Here is a 22,601-nt window from a genome sequence, read left to right as displayed (position 1 = left end):
CAGGTTACACCTCGCCCAAATGTATGGAAAGCTAACATATCAGCCATTCAGGAATGTGCTGCTAAGACAGATTGGTTAGTAGATACTAGCATATCAGTTGAAGAAGCATGGTCTGTATTTAAAGGTAAATTTAGATTAGTTACGTCCCCGTTCATACCATACCTGGTATCGCGAAGACCGAATAATAGTCCACCATGGATAAGTAAGTATGGATAACTAAAACGGTCAGGAAACTCCTTAGAAAAAGGAAGAATCACTGGGATATGTTCATCTCTACTGGCTTAGAACAATACAGATCCAGTTGCTGTAAGATTAGGAATGCCTGTAAAGCGTTAATAAGTAAAACTAGACTATCATACGAAAAACAGTTGGTTAGGGATTCTAGATATAGTCCGAAACGGTTATTCTCGTATATAAAAAGGCGAACTAAGAGAAGTGATGGAATTCCATCACTTTTGATACGAGAAAATCCGTTAATCTTAGCAGAGAATGATGCCGAAAAAGCTGAAGCTTTATCGGAATACTTTAGTAAAGTGTTTTCTATCGGTAATGAGGAACGACCAATGATTCGCCGCGACCGTGACGGCTCGCTGATGGATCCTGTAGTCATTGAGAAAGATACTGTTTTAAGGCTACTTCAGCATCTCAAACCTGATAAGTCCAGTGGTCCCGATGATATTCATCCTAGGATTATGAAAGCCATATCAGATGAAATTGCTGAACCATTAGCGATACTATTCGACATGTCTCTGAGACAGTCCAGACTTCCCAGAGACTGGAAAGACGCCATAGTAAGTCCGGTGTATAAGGCTGGGAGTAGGGATCTAGTTAGTAACTATAGTCCCGTTAGCTTAACTAGTGCAGTTGTGAAATTGATGGAGAAAATCATTCGGATAGCTGTTATAAACTATGTTGAAGGGCAAAATCTTTTCTCCAGGGCACAATATGGTTTTCGGAAAGGCCTATCTTGCTTGACAAATCTCATTGCACGAGAAGAGTGGGCTGCGGCAAAGGATCAGAATGCTCCTGTGGATGTAATTTTCATAGATCTAAGTAAAGCCTTTGATAAGGTTTCACACTCTGGTCTTAAATTCAAGCTGAAACGTTTTGGAATCCATCATACAGTCGTCGATTGGATAAGTAACTTTCTCCATGACAGGAGACAAAGGGTAAGGGTTAATGGGGCTCTCTCCTCGTGGGTACCTGTAAAAAGTGGGGTTCCCCAAGGTACAATCCTAGGTTCTCTTCTCTTTTTACTTTATGTAAATGACTTGCCAACTGTAGCAAAATCACCCGTTCTACTCTTCGCTGATGACATAAAGATTTGGAGACCCATACATAGCATATCGGATAGGATAGCATTACAGGACGATCTTAGCTCATTGGTGGCATGGTTAGATAGGTGGTCACTAGAAGTAAATCCTAATAAGAGTGTAGTGATGCAGTTAAATAACTCTGATGAATCGTATGACTATACACTACGTGGATTCGTGCTACCCAAAGTAAGAAACTATAAAGATTTAGGAGTCATATTAAGCAATGATCTCAAAACGACTAGTCACTGTAAGGCTGCTGCTGCGAAAGGCTATAGGGTATTATGGTCAATTCGTAGGTCTTTCCAGTATTTAGATGATGAAATGTTTAGATTACTATACCCGATTTATGTGCGACCACATTTAGAATACGGGATTCAAGCAGCGAGTCCTTGTTTCAAATATGAAGCAGATATGCTAGAAAGAGTCCAACGACGAGCTACTAAGATGGTACAAGGTCTATCTGGCCTATCTTATGAAGACAGACTGAGACACCTTAACTTATTTCCGTTATCTTACCGTAGAATAAGGGGTGATCTAATATTGGCCTATCGTATACTGAACGATGACCTTGGTATTAACATGTCTTATCTTTTGCTTCCGTCTAGGACTGATCATTTGAGAGGACATTCGAAGAAAGTTCAAAAACCGAGATCAAACCGCTTACGTTTGGAGTTCCGTTTCTCGCACCGAGTAGTGAATTACTGGAATTCTCTACCGGAACACGTAATATCAGCTCCATCTGTTAATATATTCAAAACGAGATTGGACCTCCACATTATTACAAACTGTAAGGATTAATATAGGTCGACAGACCTCCTATCCTTATTACTGAAGACTGAATGTTAATGGAGTAGTGGTTGAAGGGCCTGTATCCGAAACCAGGGTGAGGGTCACAGTTGAGCTCTCGTTCTATTGAAAATTTTGACAGATAGAGCTGCAACCACGTACAGAGATAATGAGTTCCATCTACCGATGACTCAATAGAAAAATCGGTTGTTAGATGAAAGGGAATTCGTACTTGGATTGAAACTCTCTTAAGAGCATCCTCGTTGATCCCCCAGTTCTTTAGCAAGAAAATTCGAATCAGGTTGGTTTCACCAGTTTCTCGTCAGTCGGCAGCTCTGAAGTTTCAGAAATCTAGTTAGTTTTTGTCCATAAGACCTACATTCAGATTTCACTGCCCTTTTTTATCCGAGGACTAACTACTTATATATGACTCTAGAATTTTTGACGAACATGCACTGTATACGCACACTTGACAGGAAGCACAACTAATTGACCAAACGATTGAAAAATTTTCCGCAGCTGTTGCATGGCAAAGTAAAGTCTTTTGAAATCCTACCTGGCAATCCTGAATCATTGTATGGACAAGGAGAAACCCAATATATATTTATTTGTAGCTTGGTGGTCATCAAAAACTACAGTGAACCTGCCATCTAAAGGAAAGTCAGAATGGTAAGCTTTATCACGGAATGTTGTAGTTGATCCGGGAACTAATTGATATTAGTCGTAGAACAGTGAGCAAGCATCTGTGGAGAAAATAAAGCAGTCATCTATCGGTTGTTGTATTGTATTGGGAGTCATGCGAGCTTGTAAAGTCAGGTAGTACCCTTAAGAAAGGCTTGATACTTGTAGCACAGAAAAACGTATGAATGTAGAGCGGTACTCTAGGCAAACAGTTAAATGCTAATTGGCAATTGGCACCAGAAGAATGAGTAAAATGCTAAAGAACTAAGCTGTAAGAGTTTTGAGATCGATATACGAAGTTTAGACAGGGTGAACTTGTTGACGCTAACTGAACCATGTTTCTATAATGAACGCAGCAGAATCAGTTGACGTTATGTAAAGAAGTGAGAGTATTGTGAGTCCCGATTTGTCACTTCCCAGGATGAAGGACCACGAGGTGACTACAGAATAGTTTTAGGGCTGTGCTTAATACTAGTTACTACTACTGATATGAAGTGTAAGTAGATCTTCACAGTTGCAATTATTTATTAGTGTTCACACTTATCTCGTAGGTGGTAGTGTATTTCATCTTTGGCCGCCAACATTGAGGTTTATAAGACTGAATGTGTTGTGTATTTGCTTGTTCTTTCAATTCTCTGGTTTTGGGACCCATCCCGAGAATCCAAGGCAGGCGTCAAAAAATTGGGAAAAAGTCTTAGTCCGCACTCTATTCATAAAATTTCACTGTCTACATCACTATGATTTTGATAACTATAAGAACTTAACTGTAATCAACTCAGCTCGTCGGGTGGTCACAGTTTCGTGGTGGTTGATCGAGACCATTGTTGAAGAGCATGGAATAATATGAGTAGATGCTTTAACAATTTTCTTTTCAAAACAAACTTCTAAAACTTTACTATTTGACAATTGAAATACAACTGATGTGCGGTTTTGTCTAAATGATATTTTACCGTCTCTTAGGGATGGGATTATTAAACACCGTATCCGTTTTTACAGGTTCCAGAACTGTAAAAGTGTTCAAGTTCCCAAAATTGCCCCTTAGTGTAGTATTTGGGACCGTGTGGTAGCTTGAGGTATTTGGATTATAGTACGTACTAAGAATCCCCAGAAATAACGCAGTTTAACGAAGACGTATTAGATGAGCACGAGCAAACGCATTGTATTCGAAATTCGAATTCAGGCGGACCTCATGTAGTTCACACAAACACCACACACCGTAATAATTGTTCTTCTAGCTTATAATACATTTAAGAACTTTGTTTTATGCTAACCGGTAAAAGTTTGGGATTCAATAAGACATGGTGATTGAGCACCCATATCTTTCATCATCTCCACATAAAAAGTTCTATATGAATTCCACTAGGATCGATTACAAAGAGTTCATAATTGTCCTTGGAGAATATTGCGATCAAATTAACATGGCTACGTAAACGTTAAAATACAGTGATGCTGTGGTTTTTGTATGAACTAAGAATTCTTTTGTACTTGATGCGTCTGATTTTGAATTCTAAATACAATCGTTCGTTTATACTCATCAGGTTCTACTATCTGTAAACTGCGTTGTTTCGGGAATTCCTAGTTAGTACAATTAGTCGAATACTTTTATTTATCATATTGGCTTCGTAATGGGACCCGGGATGAGGAAGTTAGATATACATCCAAATTCTAGAGTTTTCGAAGATCATATGGAAAGGTCTAAAATCTGGAGCATGACCACGAAAGATGTTAAGGCTGATAGAATTGTGGCTCAAGGTCTCACACTCATCGAAAAAGATGCCTACAGACTACTAAAAATGTCGGCATTCCCAGATAAACCTTCTTCCTTTACATACGTAACTCTCAAAAAACTACTACTAAACAATGTGTTGGTGTACTAATTTCGAATGTCGTGAAGGAGCAAAGGTTCATAAAATAATTCGTCAGAATAACCAAAAGAATAGAGAATTTACCTCTGGATTGCAGGAACAAGCCACCAAGTGCAACTTTGATGATCAACTTCATGTGCAGTCGCGTGATCGGTTGATTTCAGGAATTAACATACCTGATATGGAATGAGAGTTCATGAAAATGCCAAAGCGTTCTTTTCAAGATTTTAGAAATGCGTTTGTTAATAATGTGGCAGTGCATAATTTAACTCCCATGACATTAAAGTCACTATATTACTTAGTTATCCAAATCCCACGCTTACTCATGTCCATGTAAATAACAATTTATTGAGGAATCGCAAAGCAGGTTACGGAGATGAGCACAAGTTTGGTAAATGTTTGTCCTGTAGCTAATCTCACATAATTCATGTGTATTTCATAATGCAAAGTGCTTTAAATGTGGCGAAATTGGACATATGTAGTCAGTTTGTAATACTACTGTTCATTTCACTGGAAGTGTGGTGTATGCTACTTATGTCCACATAAGTAGTATTTAACGCTAGCCAGGAACAGAATGTCTAGTAGCAGAAGGTTGAGAAGATCGAGGAGGAAAGAACGAGAAGAGAAAGCAGTTGGTGAGGAAATGCAGGAACAATGAGGTCTGAGACAATTAGTGAACATTTTGCATACGAAGTATTGGAATGTGGTTTTTCTATTTTATTAAGTAACTCTGTAATTTTGTGCTTTATATGATAGGTTGTCCTTACCGATGTTCTCTTCACTATACAAGTAATGCTAAACTTTGTCATTCAGATCCCATTAGTTTGGTTAGTTTTAATGATCATATATTATCCATGTTTACAGTTTCCAGTAATTTACTTCATATTCAGAAACGATTATATCTGTCCAGTGGTTCTTTTCATGATTTTATTGTTGATACCCGCAGTATCAAGTCTATCATTTCGGTTGGGAAGTTGAAGCCATTAAATCCTGCTGCTATAATTGTCCATACCAAAGATTCCAATGTTACGGAAATTCCTAGTTAATAAAATACATCGAATGCTTCTAATCATCATAACTATTTATTTAGGAACACCTTTCTCCTGCAGCGTGCTCGTGACACGAGAATTTCACTAAGCTTGCAATAAAAAACTCTTTTATATTCTAACCTAATTGACGATACTCTAACGGTGGTTGGATTCACATCAACAGAAAGTCAACATTTTGTGTAGCGAAGATTTGTTTATGTACCCTGTAGTGGCATTGGACAATAGCCACACAATCCACAAAGCTGTGAACATGAGACTACTCAGAAAATAGATGTTCAATATTTAACGCGGATAAATACCTAACGATGGAGAAGGCGCGAACAATGGGTTGAATGTACTGGAGTTGATCGAGTGGCATGGCTCGGCCATGCAGGCGTGGTCCTTGCTGAATGTTACCTTATATCTTCTATTCATATTAAATATATTGTTCTTTCTCTAGCCTAACCTTGTTCTACATCATGTATTGGTAATTGATATGATACAGTGAGTTGGTGTAGTCCATGGTGTGACTTCCACGTAAGATCTTATAGATTAGGCAGTTATATCATGACAAATCTACAAATTTAGGATTAGGTCTATTATTAGAGCAGTACTAATATCACAGTAGACCATAGTTCTACAACCTACACAAACCATACGGATTTTCAACCAAACGCGCAAGCAAGTACTATAATTTTTAGTATTCAAAGTAATTTACTAAGTAGAAATTCCCGAAATAGTGCAATTTATAGCAAGTGAAACTAGATGGACACAAATGAACGTATTATATTTGGAATCTGTAATCAGGGGGCAATTCAGTACAAGGGAATCGTTAGTTCGTACAAATACCACAGTAAGCCAAGGACACAGAGAAAGAGAGAGGAGTGTTGTTGAACAGTCTCGATGTGTACAAGCAAACTGAAAATGGGGAATTGCCGTATTTTGAAAGGTAAGCTCAGAAACGTACTACTGGACTACTACACCATTGTCAAAATATCAACACACTCTTTTTTAAAGGTCAAGGGCTGAATTTCAAAACCACCTCATGGTAGCACCCAGATTGAAATATGTGGCGTCCTACTTATGTGTAAGGTATCCTCATTTAACAGTTACGTATTAATTTTTACTTCCCTCAGTCACCGCAGTCATGAAAAAAGCTGTAAATAGATCCCCCCAGAGCCATATACTTAAATAATCTCATTAAAGCACAATGGTCCTTATGAGCCGAGTCTTCTTTTTATCACTCATAGTCTGAGATTATATCAGAATTCGAGATATATGAGCGGTGTTTGGGGTACAATTTATACCGAAAAAGAAAAATACCTCAGCAATGTCTCCCCCCTACAATGCTGTCGAGGTTTCCTCTGATACAAAATAAAGTACTACACGGCGGACCCTGCAGTTACCTTCTCGTTTAATCCTACTTTCTTGTAGTATTACAGCCTCAGATTCACTTTATCATTTTCGGGAAGGATATGATGAACAGGAGACAGTTTTTAAAGCTGCTAAAAATAATTATTTTCTTCTGACAGGATGAAGAATCATTGATACAGATGCTGATTAATACTATACAATTTCTGGTAATATAGACAGATGGGGAGAAATATGAAGCAAATATGAGAAGCCAAGCTTGTCAACTTGATTCGATAAAGCATGATTCCCTATTAATGGTCAGACTAAAAAATGAGCTAAAGAAAAGTGGAAAACATATACATAAGATCACATAAAAACGGTCAAGTTCAAATGAGAATAACTGACAAGGTTAAAATAGAGTGAATAACGACTCGGAAAGAACACACTAGTTGGTCTACAGGAAAGGCTAAAATAACTAGTGTTGGCGTGACAGGGAGCTCGATACAACCACCGTAACCAAACTAGACTTATGACTACCCTCCTTCTCTGAATAAACATCTTTCTAATCTCACATACAATGAGATATACTGCTCTTGGCACCCATCATTTTCCTTTTTGTTTTCCTTCAGGGCACTTTCTTACATGAGGAACCTGAAAACTAATAGTGTCTAATTCTGATTTATATAAAGTTATCTTCTTACAAAAAGACATGGTGTATAAAGAGGGAAATTATCCAGATTTTACCACTTACTTTGATTATGAAAATCAAGAGTGCTGGTTGGCCGTCGCGTTCTTATGATACCTGTGTGTAAATAAGTGACTAACATCTAGAAGAATTTCCATAGTCTTGACATGAATCTGTGTTAAGTGGTGACCAAACATGTAAGGTGTTTATCTTAATCCATAAGAGTGAGTCAACCAAATCATCTGACTTAAACGCCCACCACTTAAGACTCATTTAATCTCAAACTGGCTTCTATCATGATTCATTTTATTTGACTACCAGTCATGTAACTACACCAGTTTTTATATAAACATGACTAATCCTCCCATGGACCTATTTTATTATATCGCTTCTAATGTATTGGTAGGTTTATTTGTATAGTCCTTTTTGTAATTAGCCGTGCTACTTTGTGTCTTTATACTGACTGTAATAATCTACATTTTAGAGATCGATCATGATTATTGGTCGCATACATAATTGCCAGTTTTGATGATAGTCCTCCTAAGACATTATGTGCAACAGTATAGGAACTTATTCAGGAAATTTATCTGCTGGCAGAATAAATCCCACACTAGGTATAAAGTAGATATCAAGAATGTAGATCACTAGATTCTGAATTAACGATATGTTATATTGGTCAAAATGAACCATATTTCTTGTTCAATAACTTTTGGGGTATATGTGATCAGGCCGTATAACAGGAGAGCAGTTGTCTTGAGCTAGTCCTAGAATTTTTTTAATCCACCTAGACTGTCTATTTAATACTGCTGACTTTTGACTAACCATTAACACAGCAGAAAATTACACATAACGACTATTAGTCCAGAATGTAGCTTCCGACACTTGGTCGTCCGATAGCCAGAATAGACCAAACCTCAGCACACGAATAACATCTAATCATGCATACAACAATATAGAGCAAAAAACGGTCATCAACATGATTTAAACAATTTACAATGTGGCACTAACACATCAAAAGTAAAAGCGGACTGAGTAATTGGTCCGTAATATACTAATGATAAACCGGGAAAGATAAAACATAACAATAGTTTATGAGTCGACCTAAAGCTTACAAGCAAAGAAATACAAAAGTAAAATGGTTTAAGTATTTAACAATTACACATTTAAAAATATATAAATAGTAACTTCAGACTAGAATATTTCTAAAGTTCAACTTTCTTTAATATTTGTCTAACATAGAAGATATAGAGTTATAATAGGCGCTCGATTGTCAAGAGTTCAATCCTTGAAATTGTCATGGGTTTGCACATATCAATAGCCTCAATAGTAAAACATAACATATATTCACTACCCTAGTTTTTAATATTTCTTCAGTTGATCTCAACATAAGATATAAATGAGACTCTTAATTTACATATAATCACAATGGAAAACATATCAACAAAAGAAACTGATTAAAACAAACAGTTTTTATTAATCCAATATTTCTAAAATTATCATGATATAATCTCATACGAATACTTAAGGTTTTGGTCATTGGATTATCACAATTTCATACTGATTATTATCCGTCATTCTCATAGTTAATAGTTTATTCTACTCACTTATTGAGTCATTAGTTCACATACTTTTGTGTTCCACTTCGATTCAGACCTTCACATTCAAATTAATTTAGACACTTCTCATCTCTCCAGTACAGACAGTACTGTACTAAATACTACTACTACTACTACTACTACTACTACTACTACTACTACTACTACTACTACTACTACTACTACTACTTCTCCTAATACTCCAGCACAGGCAACTACATTCACGTTATGAATTTTAATTTGGACTTTGCAGATGAAATAGCCCTCCTATCACATACAAACGAGCAAATGCAGATGAAGACAGCCAGTGTAGCGGCGGTCTCTACATCAGAAGGCCTCCAAATACGCAAGGGGAAAACCAAGGTCCTCAAATTCAAAGCGGAGATCAGCAGTTCAATCACTCTTGATGGCGAAACTCTGGAAGATGTAGAATCCTTCACATTCCTGGGAAGCATCATCGATGAACAAGGAGGTTCAGATGCAGACGTAAAGGCGAGGATTGGCAAAGCAAGGACAACATTCCTACAGTTGAAGAACATATGGAACTCAAAACAACTTTCAACCAATATCAAAGTGAGAATCTTCAATACGAATGTCAAGGCAGTTCTACTGTATGGAGCTCAAAGTTCGAGAACTACTACAACCATCATCAAGAAGGTGCAAGTATTTATAAACAGTTGTCTACGCAAGATACTCAACATCCATTGGCTGGATACTATCAGCAATAGCCTTCTGTGGGAGAGAACAAACCAGCTTCCAGCTGAAGAGGAAATTAGGAAAAGACGATGGAAATCGATAGGACATACATTACGCAAATCGTCAAACTGCATCACGAAGCAAACCCTAACTTGGAATTCTGAAGGGAAGTGGAAAAGAGGAAAACCAAAGAATACATTACGTCAGGAAATAGAAACAGACAATGAGAAGGATGAATAACAACTCAAAAGAGTTGGGAAAGAATTGCCCAGTACAGGGTTAGATGGAGAATACTAGTGAGCGACTTATGCACCTTCACGAGGAGTAACAGGTGTAAGTAAGTAATATTGTCTAAATAAAAATCTATTCAAAACAAACAAAAGAAATAACATACTTAGATTAAGAGATTAATATTAAAGAATAAAAAAAAATGTTAGTTTATTTACAATTTAATATCATAAGAATTTGGTAAATATATAAGAAATACAAAAATTGATATTATTGTTGTAATTAAATACACTTGAAATAATAATCTATCCACTACTCTAGCAATATATAACCAACGTCTAATGTTTACTTCTTTTGAATATTCTTCATTTGTAACTATGGTTGGATTGTATGGATCAGTATTATTATTATTATTATTATTACTATCAGTGATAGGATCATTACTGTTATGTAATTGTTCATGTTCATTCAAATCTCTTTCATCTATTATACTTTTTCTATAATCTCTTTTATATGGCTTATATGAAATATGATCATTATCTATATAATTGTTATGGTTACAATTAAGATGAGTAGAATATTGATTCATTTTGTTATATGGTATCATTGCTAAATAACCAAATATACCAATTATAAGACGCCATAATAATGGATGTGGTGTTGGACATGGATCATTTTTACTACGTCTATGTATATGTAATACTATGGTAGCAAATATTAATGATATAGAATTTAATGTCATAACCATTGTAAGAAATGTACCAATTAATGGTGTAGAATTTGATTCCGGTGTATTCTCTGCAATCATTACCTGTAGCATAAAACAAAACAAAACAGACAAAAAGGTTTAAGGGAATATAAATTTAAAGATCAAAAGGTATTTAATCATTTTGTGGTATAGATTTCATTTTAGCTAAGACTCGAGGTGGTGGATGAGATGGTCGAGATGATTTGTAACTCGATTGGATGATTTTAATAAAGTTTTGTTCCTTGAGCTGGATGGTTTGGTTGTGGAGTTTTCATCGTTCTTCTTAACGATATCATCATCAACACAAATTTCAGGTAGAAGTGAAGTGTTCGAATTTCTCCACATATATTTCATAGTTGATAATATCATTCAAAAGAACAATGAAATCTCACAACTAACCCGGTTGAACTCCACCGGTCATTGCTTCTTACTAGAACTCCAGGATATACCTATTGGAAGACGTCACTAGTAAACATATGATGATTATAATCAGAGAGGGTTAAAGTTATACATTAACACCGTTAGATGCCGGCCGGCTCAGTGATCTACGGGTTAAGTGTTCGCGCGCGAGACTGATATGTCCTGGGTTCAAATCTTATGAGGTAGAATCGTGGATACGCACTGCTGAGGAGTCCCATACTACGACGAAATAACCATCCAGCGCTTTTAGATTTTTCATGGTGATCTAGCTTTGACCGACTCATGAACTCAACTAATAAAATAATTCTAACTCTTCACACTAGTTTACAACCATTATTTGATCCTAGTTGTTAGGTAGATACTCACAAGGTCACTTCAGCATCATTCAATGGTCATTCATAAAGTATAGTCTCAACGGGAATACTATAAGTTATACATTATTATTATTCATTTTTATATGTCAGAATGTTTTCCTTTCAAAGATAATTTATTGCTATCACTACATGTTTATAAATTAGAATACTCATTATTATCATCATAATAAATATAATTCACTCTTATGTTAATCTCTATGATAGAAATTATTATCCTTACTGACAATAAGAATGTAATTACAATTTACAATCCAATTCAACAACTTAATAATCTCACTTGGTGAAACCACCGGCTTTGGACGGCCGTTCCGTCCCAGTATGGCATTCCTCAGTAGCGCGCATCCACGATCCCTCACCCCACGAGGTTCGAACCCAGGACCTAACAGCCTCGCGCGTGAGCGCTTAACCAACTAGACCACTGAGTCGGCACCCAACGGTGTTGATGTCTAACTTCAACCAATCCACGAAGTTGCTCCACCGTACACCATTGTCTTCAGTGAGTTGATATCTCACAACAGACCTCGTTGAACTCCACTGGTCAGTGCTTCTCACTAGAACTCTAGGAGTATCTCTTGAAGTCAGTCACTAGTAATCAGATGATTGAAGCTAGACCACTCATGATTTCAACCAGTGAAATTTCTAAAATCACCACAAAACCCCTTCTGATAATTTAAATGATCATTCTAATCTAAACTACTTATTTAGTAGTAAAGTGATAATTTAAAAAAAAAAGAAACGGAAATCAAATTTATGAATTACTTGTAGAAAATATAAAAATAGAAATACTGTTAAACCCATATCGATTTTTTTCACATTTCCACTTGGTAACCAAAAACTGAATATTGTTAATATACATAATAATATACTTGGTGCAATCACTGTATAAGTATAGAATATAGCTCGTCTATAAATATGTATTCTTAAGTTAATCTATAAAAAGAAAAAGAAAATTAGAATATATATTATATAATATTATTGAATTATCAATAGTATGGAGAAGAATAAGACCTTCTGACTTCCAGGGCCGAGTCTAAAAGGGTTGAATAATTTTTTCTGGTTAGCGTTCTTTTTTAGCGAGTTAGTTTTCTACAGGATGGGATAGCTAACCTCATACCCAACCCTCCTCCTTTAGCCGGGCTTGGGACCGGCAGTAGCCCCCGGAGGAACTCCAGGCGGAGTTTACCAATAGTATGTATATATGTATTTGTTACATCCCGATAATCATAATGAATGGTAACTTATGGGATCCATTTATGGATCAATACTATACGTATATTTTTATCATATAATTGTTAAGTAACTAAACTATTCATATTCATGTCCCTCTTATTATGAGCTTCATCTTGATCTATGAATGATTATTGTACGATTTACCATTCTTGAATTATGGCCTGTCTATCAATCACTAAATCGCACATTCACATCCACATTTGGCTAAATCTTGTATACATGTTGTTTCCTATTTTATGGTACGATGTGGTCTGTTTGGCTGGTGTATATAAACTCAGTATATTTGAAATAAATGATTCATATCATGGAGGCTGAGATTGGTGTTCTAGACTTAACTGGCTGGTTTAGGCAGAAAGCAGGACCGATAAGGTCTCTAGACTGCTCGTACAGGTTTTGAGCATCATTGGTTCGATCGACAAAATTCACTGCCCTTTATTTGGCGATATCATTACGTTATATATTACCAAGCCACTCAGATTACAAGTTATAATAGTATTATTTGAAGTTCTAATGTAAAAATCCACTTATCTAAAATCGTGACTGTACCTTAGCAAGGATGGTCATTCTAATATATGGTGAACTGTGTGAAGTTGATGATTTTTAGATGAATTGGATACCTACAAGGTGGTTGAATAATATGACTTTTGATCTGAAACTTGAGACACCTGAGAGTACACGGTTAAATCTCAAACGATCGGAAAATAGAAAACCAATATTCTTTGATTTTCAGTGATTCCTTACCTAATATTAATCTATCGTTGGAATAATACAACTGACAAGTTCGAGTTAGGACAAAAAGCACAACCTTGATTCTTCTGTTAACAAATATTTATTAATTTCAAACGTTTACATCATGAAGCCAGACCACCATGGAAAACCTGGAAGCTCTGGACGGCCATTTCGTCCTATTGTAGAAGTCCTCAGGAGTACATATCCAGGATATTTAATAGTTACGATAAAAATTCATGCTTAGTTCTTTGAAAAAAATTTTCTAGAAGCCAAGTAGATTATCGAAAGTACTTTGATCAATCAATATTCTTCAGAAAAGTTTAAATCTGACTTGATAACTGACAAATTCACTTAAAGCTGATGGAATCTGACGATCTCCCTTCATTTTGTGTTTGAAGCTCAAGTATGGAAGAATATCAAAGTCAATAATAGACCTATTCAAATATAAAACACTTAGACCCTACAATAAATTTGGGCAATGCATTGTGAAGATGAAGGTTATCAGAATTATGTCATATATTGGTCAAGTACATTTCGAACAATCTGATCATTATATATATGAAAAATTTAAAGATCAACTATACAAATTAAAAGGTAAGAGGGGAACAAGAATAATAATAATCAAGTTTTTGATGGAGTTTTGTTCTCTGAGTTGGATGGTTTGGTCGTGAAGCTTTCATCGTTCTTCTAAACAACATCATCAACACAAACTTCAGATAGAAGTGTGAAGTGTTCGAATTTCTCCATATGCGTTTCACAGCTTGTTCTGTACACCTCGAAGGAGAAGAACGATGAAACCTCTTCGACCAAACCATCCATCTCAGAGAATAAAACTCCATCTTCTCCACCATAACAATAAAGTATATAATATGAAAAACAATATGAAAATCACATTGGATAATAGATCATTGTTGCCAGTGTAGGTTAAGGGTAAGAATGAGTTGTTTTTGATTATACAAAGATGGTTTCAATATTCGTATAACCAAAGCTTCAATAAACCTTCCTATACGTCTTTCAACACTTTTGTACAAAACTAAAAATGGCTGACTTGATATCAACCTTATAACCGGTCTTAACCGAATGTTTCTCAATAGAGGAAGATATTTGTATATTCTATGATTTTATCTGACCGTTGGAATAGTTTCTCATCTAGTCGCATATTGAAACGAAGACTGACATGAACTATCAATGGGACATTTTATGCACTCAAACTCGTCGTTATCGAAAAGTCAAGGTTTACGTTTCACCAAAAATCCAAACAGTATTTGAACGATTGTGTTATATCTCATTTCGTCTATAAATTTACATGAATCTGGAGAAACATGTACATAGGTAGGAGCAATCGAGTGCTATCAATAAGGGTAATCGTACATATACCTAAATAGCTACAGAAACAAATGAATTCCAATGGTCAAATAAGATTACACGATAGACAAATATCTTCCTCCATTACGAAACATTTGATTGAGACCGGTTATACGGTTGATATCAAGGACGTATAATAAGGTTTATTGAAGCTTTGGTTATACGAAACAATTCATTCTTACCCTTAACCTACACTGGTAACAATGATCTATTATCCAATGTGATTTTCATATTGTTTTTCATATAATATATACTTTATTGTAATAGTGGAGAAGATGGAGTTTTATTCTCTGAGCTGGATGGTTTAGTCGAAGAGGTTTCATCGTTCTTCTCCGTCAAGGTGTACAAAACAAGCTGCGAAACGTATATGGAGAAATTCGAACACTTCACACTTCTATCTGAAGTTTGTGTCGATGATGTCGTTTAGAAGAACGATGAAAGCTCCACGACCAAACCATCCAACTCAAAGAACAAAACTCCATCAAAAACTTTATTGTTATTATTCTTATTTCCCCTCTTACCTTTTCATTTGTATAGTTGACCTTTTAATTTTTCATATATATATAATGATCAGATTGTTCATAATGTACTTAACCAATATATCACATAATTCTAATAACCTTTATCTTCACATTACCTTATCCAAATATAAAATTGTTCTTTATAAGTAAAGATTGATAGTGGTCCTATTTAGGACTTGTCAACTGAATGTCTCTGCATCCCATAGTTGATATTCACTTTGGGACTCGAATCCAGTACACTACCATTCATTTCAAATACCATCGTATTATCCACTTAACTACGAAATTCTGTTAACCATCTGTTTGTACGCAGGGGTAAAGTTGTGTAATTCACTTACAATTCATGATGTCATATCAATAAAAAAAAGATGATTTACTTGAGTAATATTTTGTCCACCAACAGTAATACGATAATCTTTAAATAATTTCAATTCTGGTACAGCTAATTCAACATTTTCAATTAATTTATTTAACATAATTGTTGTATTCATTGATATAATATTTAATTGTAATTGACTTTGATCATATATCCATGATGCTAATTGTATATTACATAATTGATGATCAAATGGAAAATATAATACATCAACATTACAAGAACTACGTATACTAACTGGTAAATTCCAAGTTACTTCACCTTTATAATCAATCATAGAAAAGATAGAGAAAAGAAAAAAAATATATTCGTTCATTTACTAAAAGAAAATATGAATAAGATCATGAGTCAAATGAAGATAGACTATCATGGAAAACTTGGAAGTACTGGACGGCCGTTTCATCCTATTGTGGGACTTTGCAATAGTGCGCATCCAAGACTCCGCCTGGTGGGATTCGAGACTAGGATCTATTAGTCTCGCGCACGAGTGCTTAATCAACTAGACCACTGAGCCGGCATACATCAATAGACAGCTCTTTCGTCCTAGTATGTGACTGTTGGTAAACAGTGCATATCCACAATCCTTCACAAAGGACTCGAACCCAGGACCTTCAGTCTTGCACGCGATTATTTAATCTGTAAACCATTGAGCCTATATCCAATGATGTTCATGTTTAATGTCAATCAATCCATTATATTGTGTAGCTATCCAACATTGTCTTCAGTGACTAACTGCCTCCCGCGTGTGCGATCGTGTGTGGACACGCACTGTTGACAAGTTCCATACTAGGGACAAAACGGCCATCCAATTCATCCAAATTTTCCATGATGATCTAGCTTTTATTGACCTATGAATTCAACTATTAAATTACTACAATCTACACAAAACTCCATTCCGATAAGAATAAAATAGTTTGAAAAATAAATGTTATGATAGACATATGGAAAATGGGACGAGAAAAGTGGATTCTTTGAATAACAGGTATAAATTAATTCTGGAGTTCAAGATCTAAGTGAAGTAAATGAGTGAATATATATGTGAGCCATTGTAATCACTTTTCTTATCATTCAGTGTTCCAAACCATTCGTTAGGATAATCATGCTGACCTGAACCAGATAGTCTTCATCTACCTAAATGACCCAGGTTGACATTCATGGACTGATGACACATCTTAGTTTGACCACCTCTAGCCAATTTCCTCTTACTCGTACACCGATTAGTATCATGTGCTAAGGTAGTTGGTGATTGAACAGACATAATATATATCGCAACAACTTCAACTGATAGAAATTTCACAGCCTCATGAGCTGATCTATCATTTTTACCTGTTATCCTGTGTCTAACGACAACATTGCTAACTTAACACACTAAAAATAAGTCAGCAATGTTTAACATACATTTATATATATCACACGCTAGTAACACACAAACATCCTTCAATTTCATAAGCCACGTTTCATATAGCTGTAAAATGGAGCAGAGTGAACTACCATGAAATATACTCGTTCTTTGGCTGGAAGATGAGCATCTCACCTACAACACAAATGAAGTAACTTAGTAAAAGCTAACTGATCTTTCTGAACAAATGGTGAGACTTTGTTAGTTACCAACTCATTGGGGGTGGTAAAACCTCTAAGATGAGTAGATTAGTCAACGAGTTCAACTATTTCACTCCCTTTGACCAGTCTAGGCGACGATGTAGATCGGTCCTTAAGCAACACTTTACATCTACAAGCAATGAAACTCATACTAAATACTCTTATACTGTTACTCAATACGATTAGAAGATTCTGGATTTTATTACTATCTTCGATAAACAGAACTATATCATCTGCAAGTCAATAAGTGAATCCTCTAGTACGAGAACTATCCAATAAAGAGTCAAACTTTGTGGTATAAAGTAACAGTCTTATTTCAAGACTATAAGATCATAAGTTTGAGTCCTAGTGATGGAGAGTGTATGTGTGTGAATACTGCTAAGAACTTCTTTACTCGTAAGATATAACTATATGCCGTTCGTACATCGACAGGATGTCAACTTAAAAAAGAATTAATAGTTCCTGGTTGATGCCTTTGATTGCAATGATGCATATGAAAAAAATGTACTACCTAAACATTTTTTTGAACTAGAAAACTTAAAACAATCGTATATCACCTAACTGTTCTCTGCATTTAATATTACTGTGGTGTATGCTACTGATGTTGACAAATGTAAATAGTATGTATCACGAATCAAAAGGGAAATTCCCAGCGGTAGAAGATTAAGCAAATTGAAGAGAAGAGAACGGGAATAGAGAGTGATTGTTGTGGAAACGAAGGAATAATGAAGTCTGAGATGATTGTTTGGCATTTTGCAAATGAACTATTTACTGTATGGTTCTCAGATTTTACCAAGATAATCTGTAATGTTGTATTCAAATACATTCGATCGTCCACACTTATGTTCTCATTCAATACACTACTTTTCGTTACATTCGAAATCGTTTTTCATCGGACAAAATGATTTTATCTTATGTTCTAATGATTCTTTGAAATTGCTGTTGATGATTAGTTGATAGTGTCATTAAAATATTGGTCACAATAATCGTTTCCAATGAATATAGAGAATGCTTGACTGCTATTATGACAAATGACTATACCCCCAAATGCCCTGGTACGGCCGAGAGTGGGGAGAATCCGCTCTCCCTCTCGAAATGCTCTCATATGGCCACGCGTATATAGCGTCTGCCAGGGAAGTCCTACTCACTGCCTTCTCGTGGTAGGGGTGTTGTTTACGAAAATGAGAGGACGAAAAGCGAATGTCAGGCGCTTTAACCGGATTTCAAACCAATTGTGCACATGGGCTCCAGTATCCTGCGGGAAAAAATGGCGTATGAACCACTTGTTGGTCACTGGCTTCCACGAGACTGCATCTCCTTACGATGCTCCACTGTCTTGTGGATCAGACCTTCAGGTCGAAGGCTTGGGGAGTGGCCCGCTAAGAAAACCACCTGCTTCGGTTTGGGCACCCGGGCAGTATCACAGCCCTAACACATATCGAATGAGATTTGTGTGGCGCATATGTATTTGGTGCCTCCTTGTACCAATATCTATGTGTTAAATAAATACCTTTTAAGCTTTACATGAACTTATAGCTATTGTTTCGGTACAGTATGCTCAACACTCAACACTACAATTTCATAAATGCATCAAGACTCGAGCCATGAACCATCGATTTCAAAGGGGAGTGTGCTGTCTTTAACCAATTCAGGGCAAATCGAATGGCTTTAACTGTGTAAACGTTCACGGGAAATATATTAATGTATTTCTACTTAGGTATTGATAAATGACAATTCGATCTTGCTGGTTTATATGGAAATATGTGCGTATAGTTTATATTCTTATTAGTTGCTATATCCCGTTAAGTTTATGGAGAATCAGGAGAGAGATGTATCAAGTCAATTAACTTAACCCAATTTTCGAAACAGTTACCATTGAAGTCCCTCTAGAATGATGAACTAAAAATTGATTTTCCACAAATTGATATTTTTGGCTGATAAATATCCATTCGCTTTGAAATGATTAACCCAGATACTACAATCAAATAAGCGCTAAGTTTTTTCAAACATCATTGTCTAATATGTCTTAAAAATAAAATTAGTGGCTCATGAGATTATTGTAAGTAAAGACTAAAGACACAGGTTTGAAGATTGACAACACGTAACAGATCTTTTGAGTCATACAGTCAAATAACTTTGTATCATTAACTGTTAAAGTGAAATTTGAACAAATTCTGAATAGTTCATAAAATATGATAATGAATGAAACACAAAGCCCCCAAATGTTCTGTACCACCGAGAAGAGTCAGCTCTTTCTCACCAAATGCTCTCACATGGCCAAGCGTATGCAGCCACTGTCAGAGAAGTCCTATTCACTTCCTTCTCATGACATTACTGTTGTTTACGAAATTGAAAGGACGAAAAGACAAGTGTTCGGTGCTTCAAATTAGTTGGTGAACACAGAGAGTCCACATAGGAGAGTTGAAAAACCCTAATTCAAAACCAGTGTTACACATGAGTTCCAGTATCCTAAGGGAACAACTGGCATATGAACCTCTTGTTGGTCACTGGGTACCATGCAACTGCATCTCCTTTCATTGCTCCACTTCCTTATGAATTAAACCTTTAGGTTAAAAGATCCGGTTGTGACCATTTAAGAAAACCACGTGCTTCGATTTGGACACCCAGGCAATATCACAGCCGTCATACAAATCATATGATTTGTGCGGCACATATCTATTTGGTACCTCCTTGTAACAATGTTTATATGTTTAAATAAATACAAACTAATGACTTTGATGAACAATTTCATGACTTTTGAAACAATATTTATATTCACAATTCATATTAACTATTCAATTGATGAGATAACCTTCATAAACATTTAAAAAAATTATCAATTTAGTGGTTATGGAGATTTCTAAGCTTTTGATTGAAATCATGAACCGATTGATGGTGTTAGACCATCACTGAAAACCTGGAATCACTATTGTAGGACTCCTCAGCAGTGCACATCCATGATCTCGCTCGCAGGATTCCAACCTATCACTTTCAGTCTCGCGCGTGAACACTTAACCTACTGGACCACTGAGCCGACCGGCATCCAATGGTGTTCATGTCTAACCTCATAATAACCCAATACAAAATGTACACTATAAAAAAAATACCCCACCACCACCACCACTAAAAAAGCTTACCTTTCTGACTAACTCGTACTCGACTATGTGATACATCTAATAAACCATTCTTTCCATCATCTGCATTATTATATACATATAAATCTGGTGTCCATATACGTGATGATGGTAATACAAGACTTGGAAAATAAGTTTTTAATTCATTAATAGTATTGTTTCTATGATATAAATCATATAATTGTAACATTCTTAATTGAATTGTTTCATCAATCCATTTCAATTGTATTAATAAGGATGTATGTAAGATTTGATTTTTTTCATCTAAATCAATAATTTGTTTTAATATAATACATAGAAATATATTTAATGTTTCATTACCATATTGAATTGGTCTACTAGCTATTTCATAATTAGATAATAATTGTTTAATGAATAATTGTTCTGATAATTCATAACATTGACAATCATAATTATATAATAAGAAGATTAATTGAATACTGATCAATAATCGATAAAATAATGATTTTAACATCATTGATGATAAATGGAAATGGAAATCTTGGTCAAATCATATTGAATTTTGAATGATGATATGATATACCCCTCTTGTTTGTTTGTTTGCTCGTTTTTATATAAATAATCAATCAGAATGGACCAATCACAAATTGACTTAGAACATGTTTAATTTGATTGGTTCATTTGATTGAAATAAAATGATTGGTTCATCCTGTTTATTTAGGATTATTGATTTCCGATATTATTATGATGATGATTGTTATTATGAATAATTATGAAAATAGGAATTTTCTACAACAACAAACAATCAATAATAAGATTTTGTTCTATTTATAGGGAATAATTTATTGTATAGGCAATAAAAAGGAAAAAAAAAAGAAGAAAAGGATCCGATTAAAATGTTTTCTATAAAACATTAAAGAAAGATGGGTAGTAGTAGTGGTGATGGTGGGGAATGCGGTGAGATTATAATTTATAAAGAGGAGAAATTTCCTTTCGATTCGTTTTTTTTCACTATGGATTTGTATTAATCTATATTTACATGATATTGATTAAGTTGGACCAATTTGACTTTACAATGGTTGAGATGATGAGTTCATTGAAGTTAGACCACAATGGAAAATTTAGAAACACTGGATGGCTGTTTCTTCCTATCGTGGGACTCCTAAACAGTGCACATCCACGATACCACCTCGCGAGATTCCAACCCACGACCTATCGATCTCACACGCGAGCATCTAACCACTACACCAATGAACCGGCTGGCATACAACCGATCCACAAAATTGAGCGCCACCATCCACCATTGTCTTCAGTGAGTTACTATCTCACAACTGACCCAATTAAAATCCACTGGTCACTGCTTCTCACTAGAACTTCAGGATATACATTTTGAAGCCAATCACTAGTGAGCATATGTTGATTCAAATCAGATGGGACCAATAGCATTTAAGATATTTCACAGTGGGAAATACGACATGAAGGTGACTAGAGCGTCTTCGGCGCGAAAATGAAGACATTCAAATTTTCCAGATAAAATTACAAAATTAGGTTCTTTCCCAAATGAGTTCTGGGGATCTAACGTTCTCAACAAAGATGAGATCGAGATCTTGGACTGCAACACTATTACATTGTTGATCTGTCTGTCCAATAATATACAGGAGGGAACTTGTTTCAATATAGGTTAAGGCTTTGACACGATAAACTAGCTGGTTAAACCTTGAAGTTAGAAAGGGCCTTAGTCAGAGAGACGAAAAACATTCTATCACCTAAATGGTTAACAATCAAGAAAGAGGAAAAGACGAGTCCAATGGAATACTACTCGGTTTATTTCCGATTTCTAGTTCAGGTTAGTGCGATCAGATTCATGAATAAATAGATGATTAACATGATCACAACCCCACAAAAAAATTA

The 22,601-nt window shown here is 35.5% G+C and overlaps 1 protein-coding gene across 1 annotated transcript; it reads right to left on the bottom strand.

Moving 5' to 3' along the window:
• Positions 1–10,399: 10,399 nt before the first annotated feature.
• On the bottom strand, positions 10,400–21,276 carry NACHRA9 (Neuronal acetylcholine receptor subunit alpha-9-I). The gene is made up of 4 exons (XM_012945121.3): positions 20,733–21,276; positions 15,998–16,257; positions 12,535–12,705; positions 10,400–11,044 (listed from the first exon to the last, which is right to left on the bottom strand). Exons 1-4 carry the CDS (start codon positions 21,205–21,207, stop codon positions 10,448–10,450), a joined length of 1,503 nt encoding a protein of 500 aa, XP_012800575.3. The 5' UTR covers positions 21,208–21,276; the 3' UTR covers positions 10,400–10,447.
• Between the last annotated feature and the right edge of the window lie 1,325 nt (positions 21,277–22,601).

This window comes from Schistosoma haematobium, chromosome ZW (genome assembly GCF_000699445.3).
Source record: "Schistosoma haematobium chromosome ZW, whole genome shotgun sequence".
Classification (NCBI taxonomy): domain Eukaryota; kingdom Metazoa; phylum Platyhelminthes; class Trematoda; order Strigeidida; family Schistosomatidae; genus Schistosoma; species Schistosoma haematobium.
The sequence above is the reverse complement of the archived record's forward strand: the minus strand, read 5'-3'. Positions and strand labels throughout refer to the sequence as shown.

Coding starts and splice junctions, on each gene's coding strand:
- NACHRA9 (XM_012945121.3), bottom strand. CDS start 21,207: ATGATGTTAAAATCATTATTTTATCGATTATTGATCAGTATTCAATTA. Junction 16,258..20,732: donor AGTACGAGTTAGTCAGAAAG/GTAAGCTTTTTT, acceptor TTGATTATAAAG/GTGAAGTAACTTGGAATTTA. Junction 11,045..12,534: donor TATTTTTATATTTTCTACAA/GTAATTCATAAA, acceptor TTTATGCTACAG/GTAATGATTGCAGAGAATAC.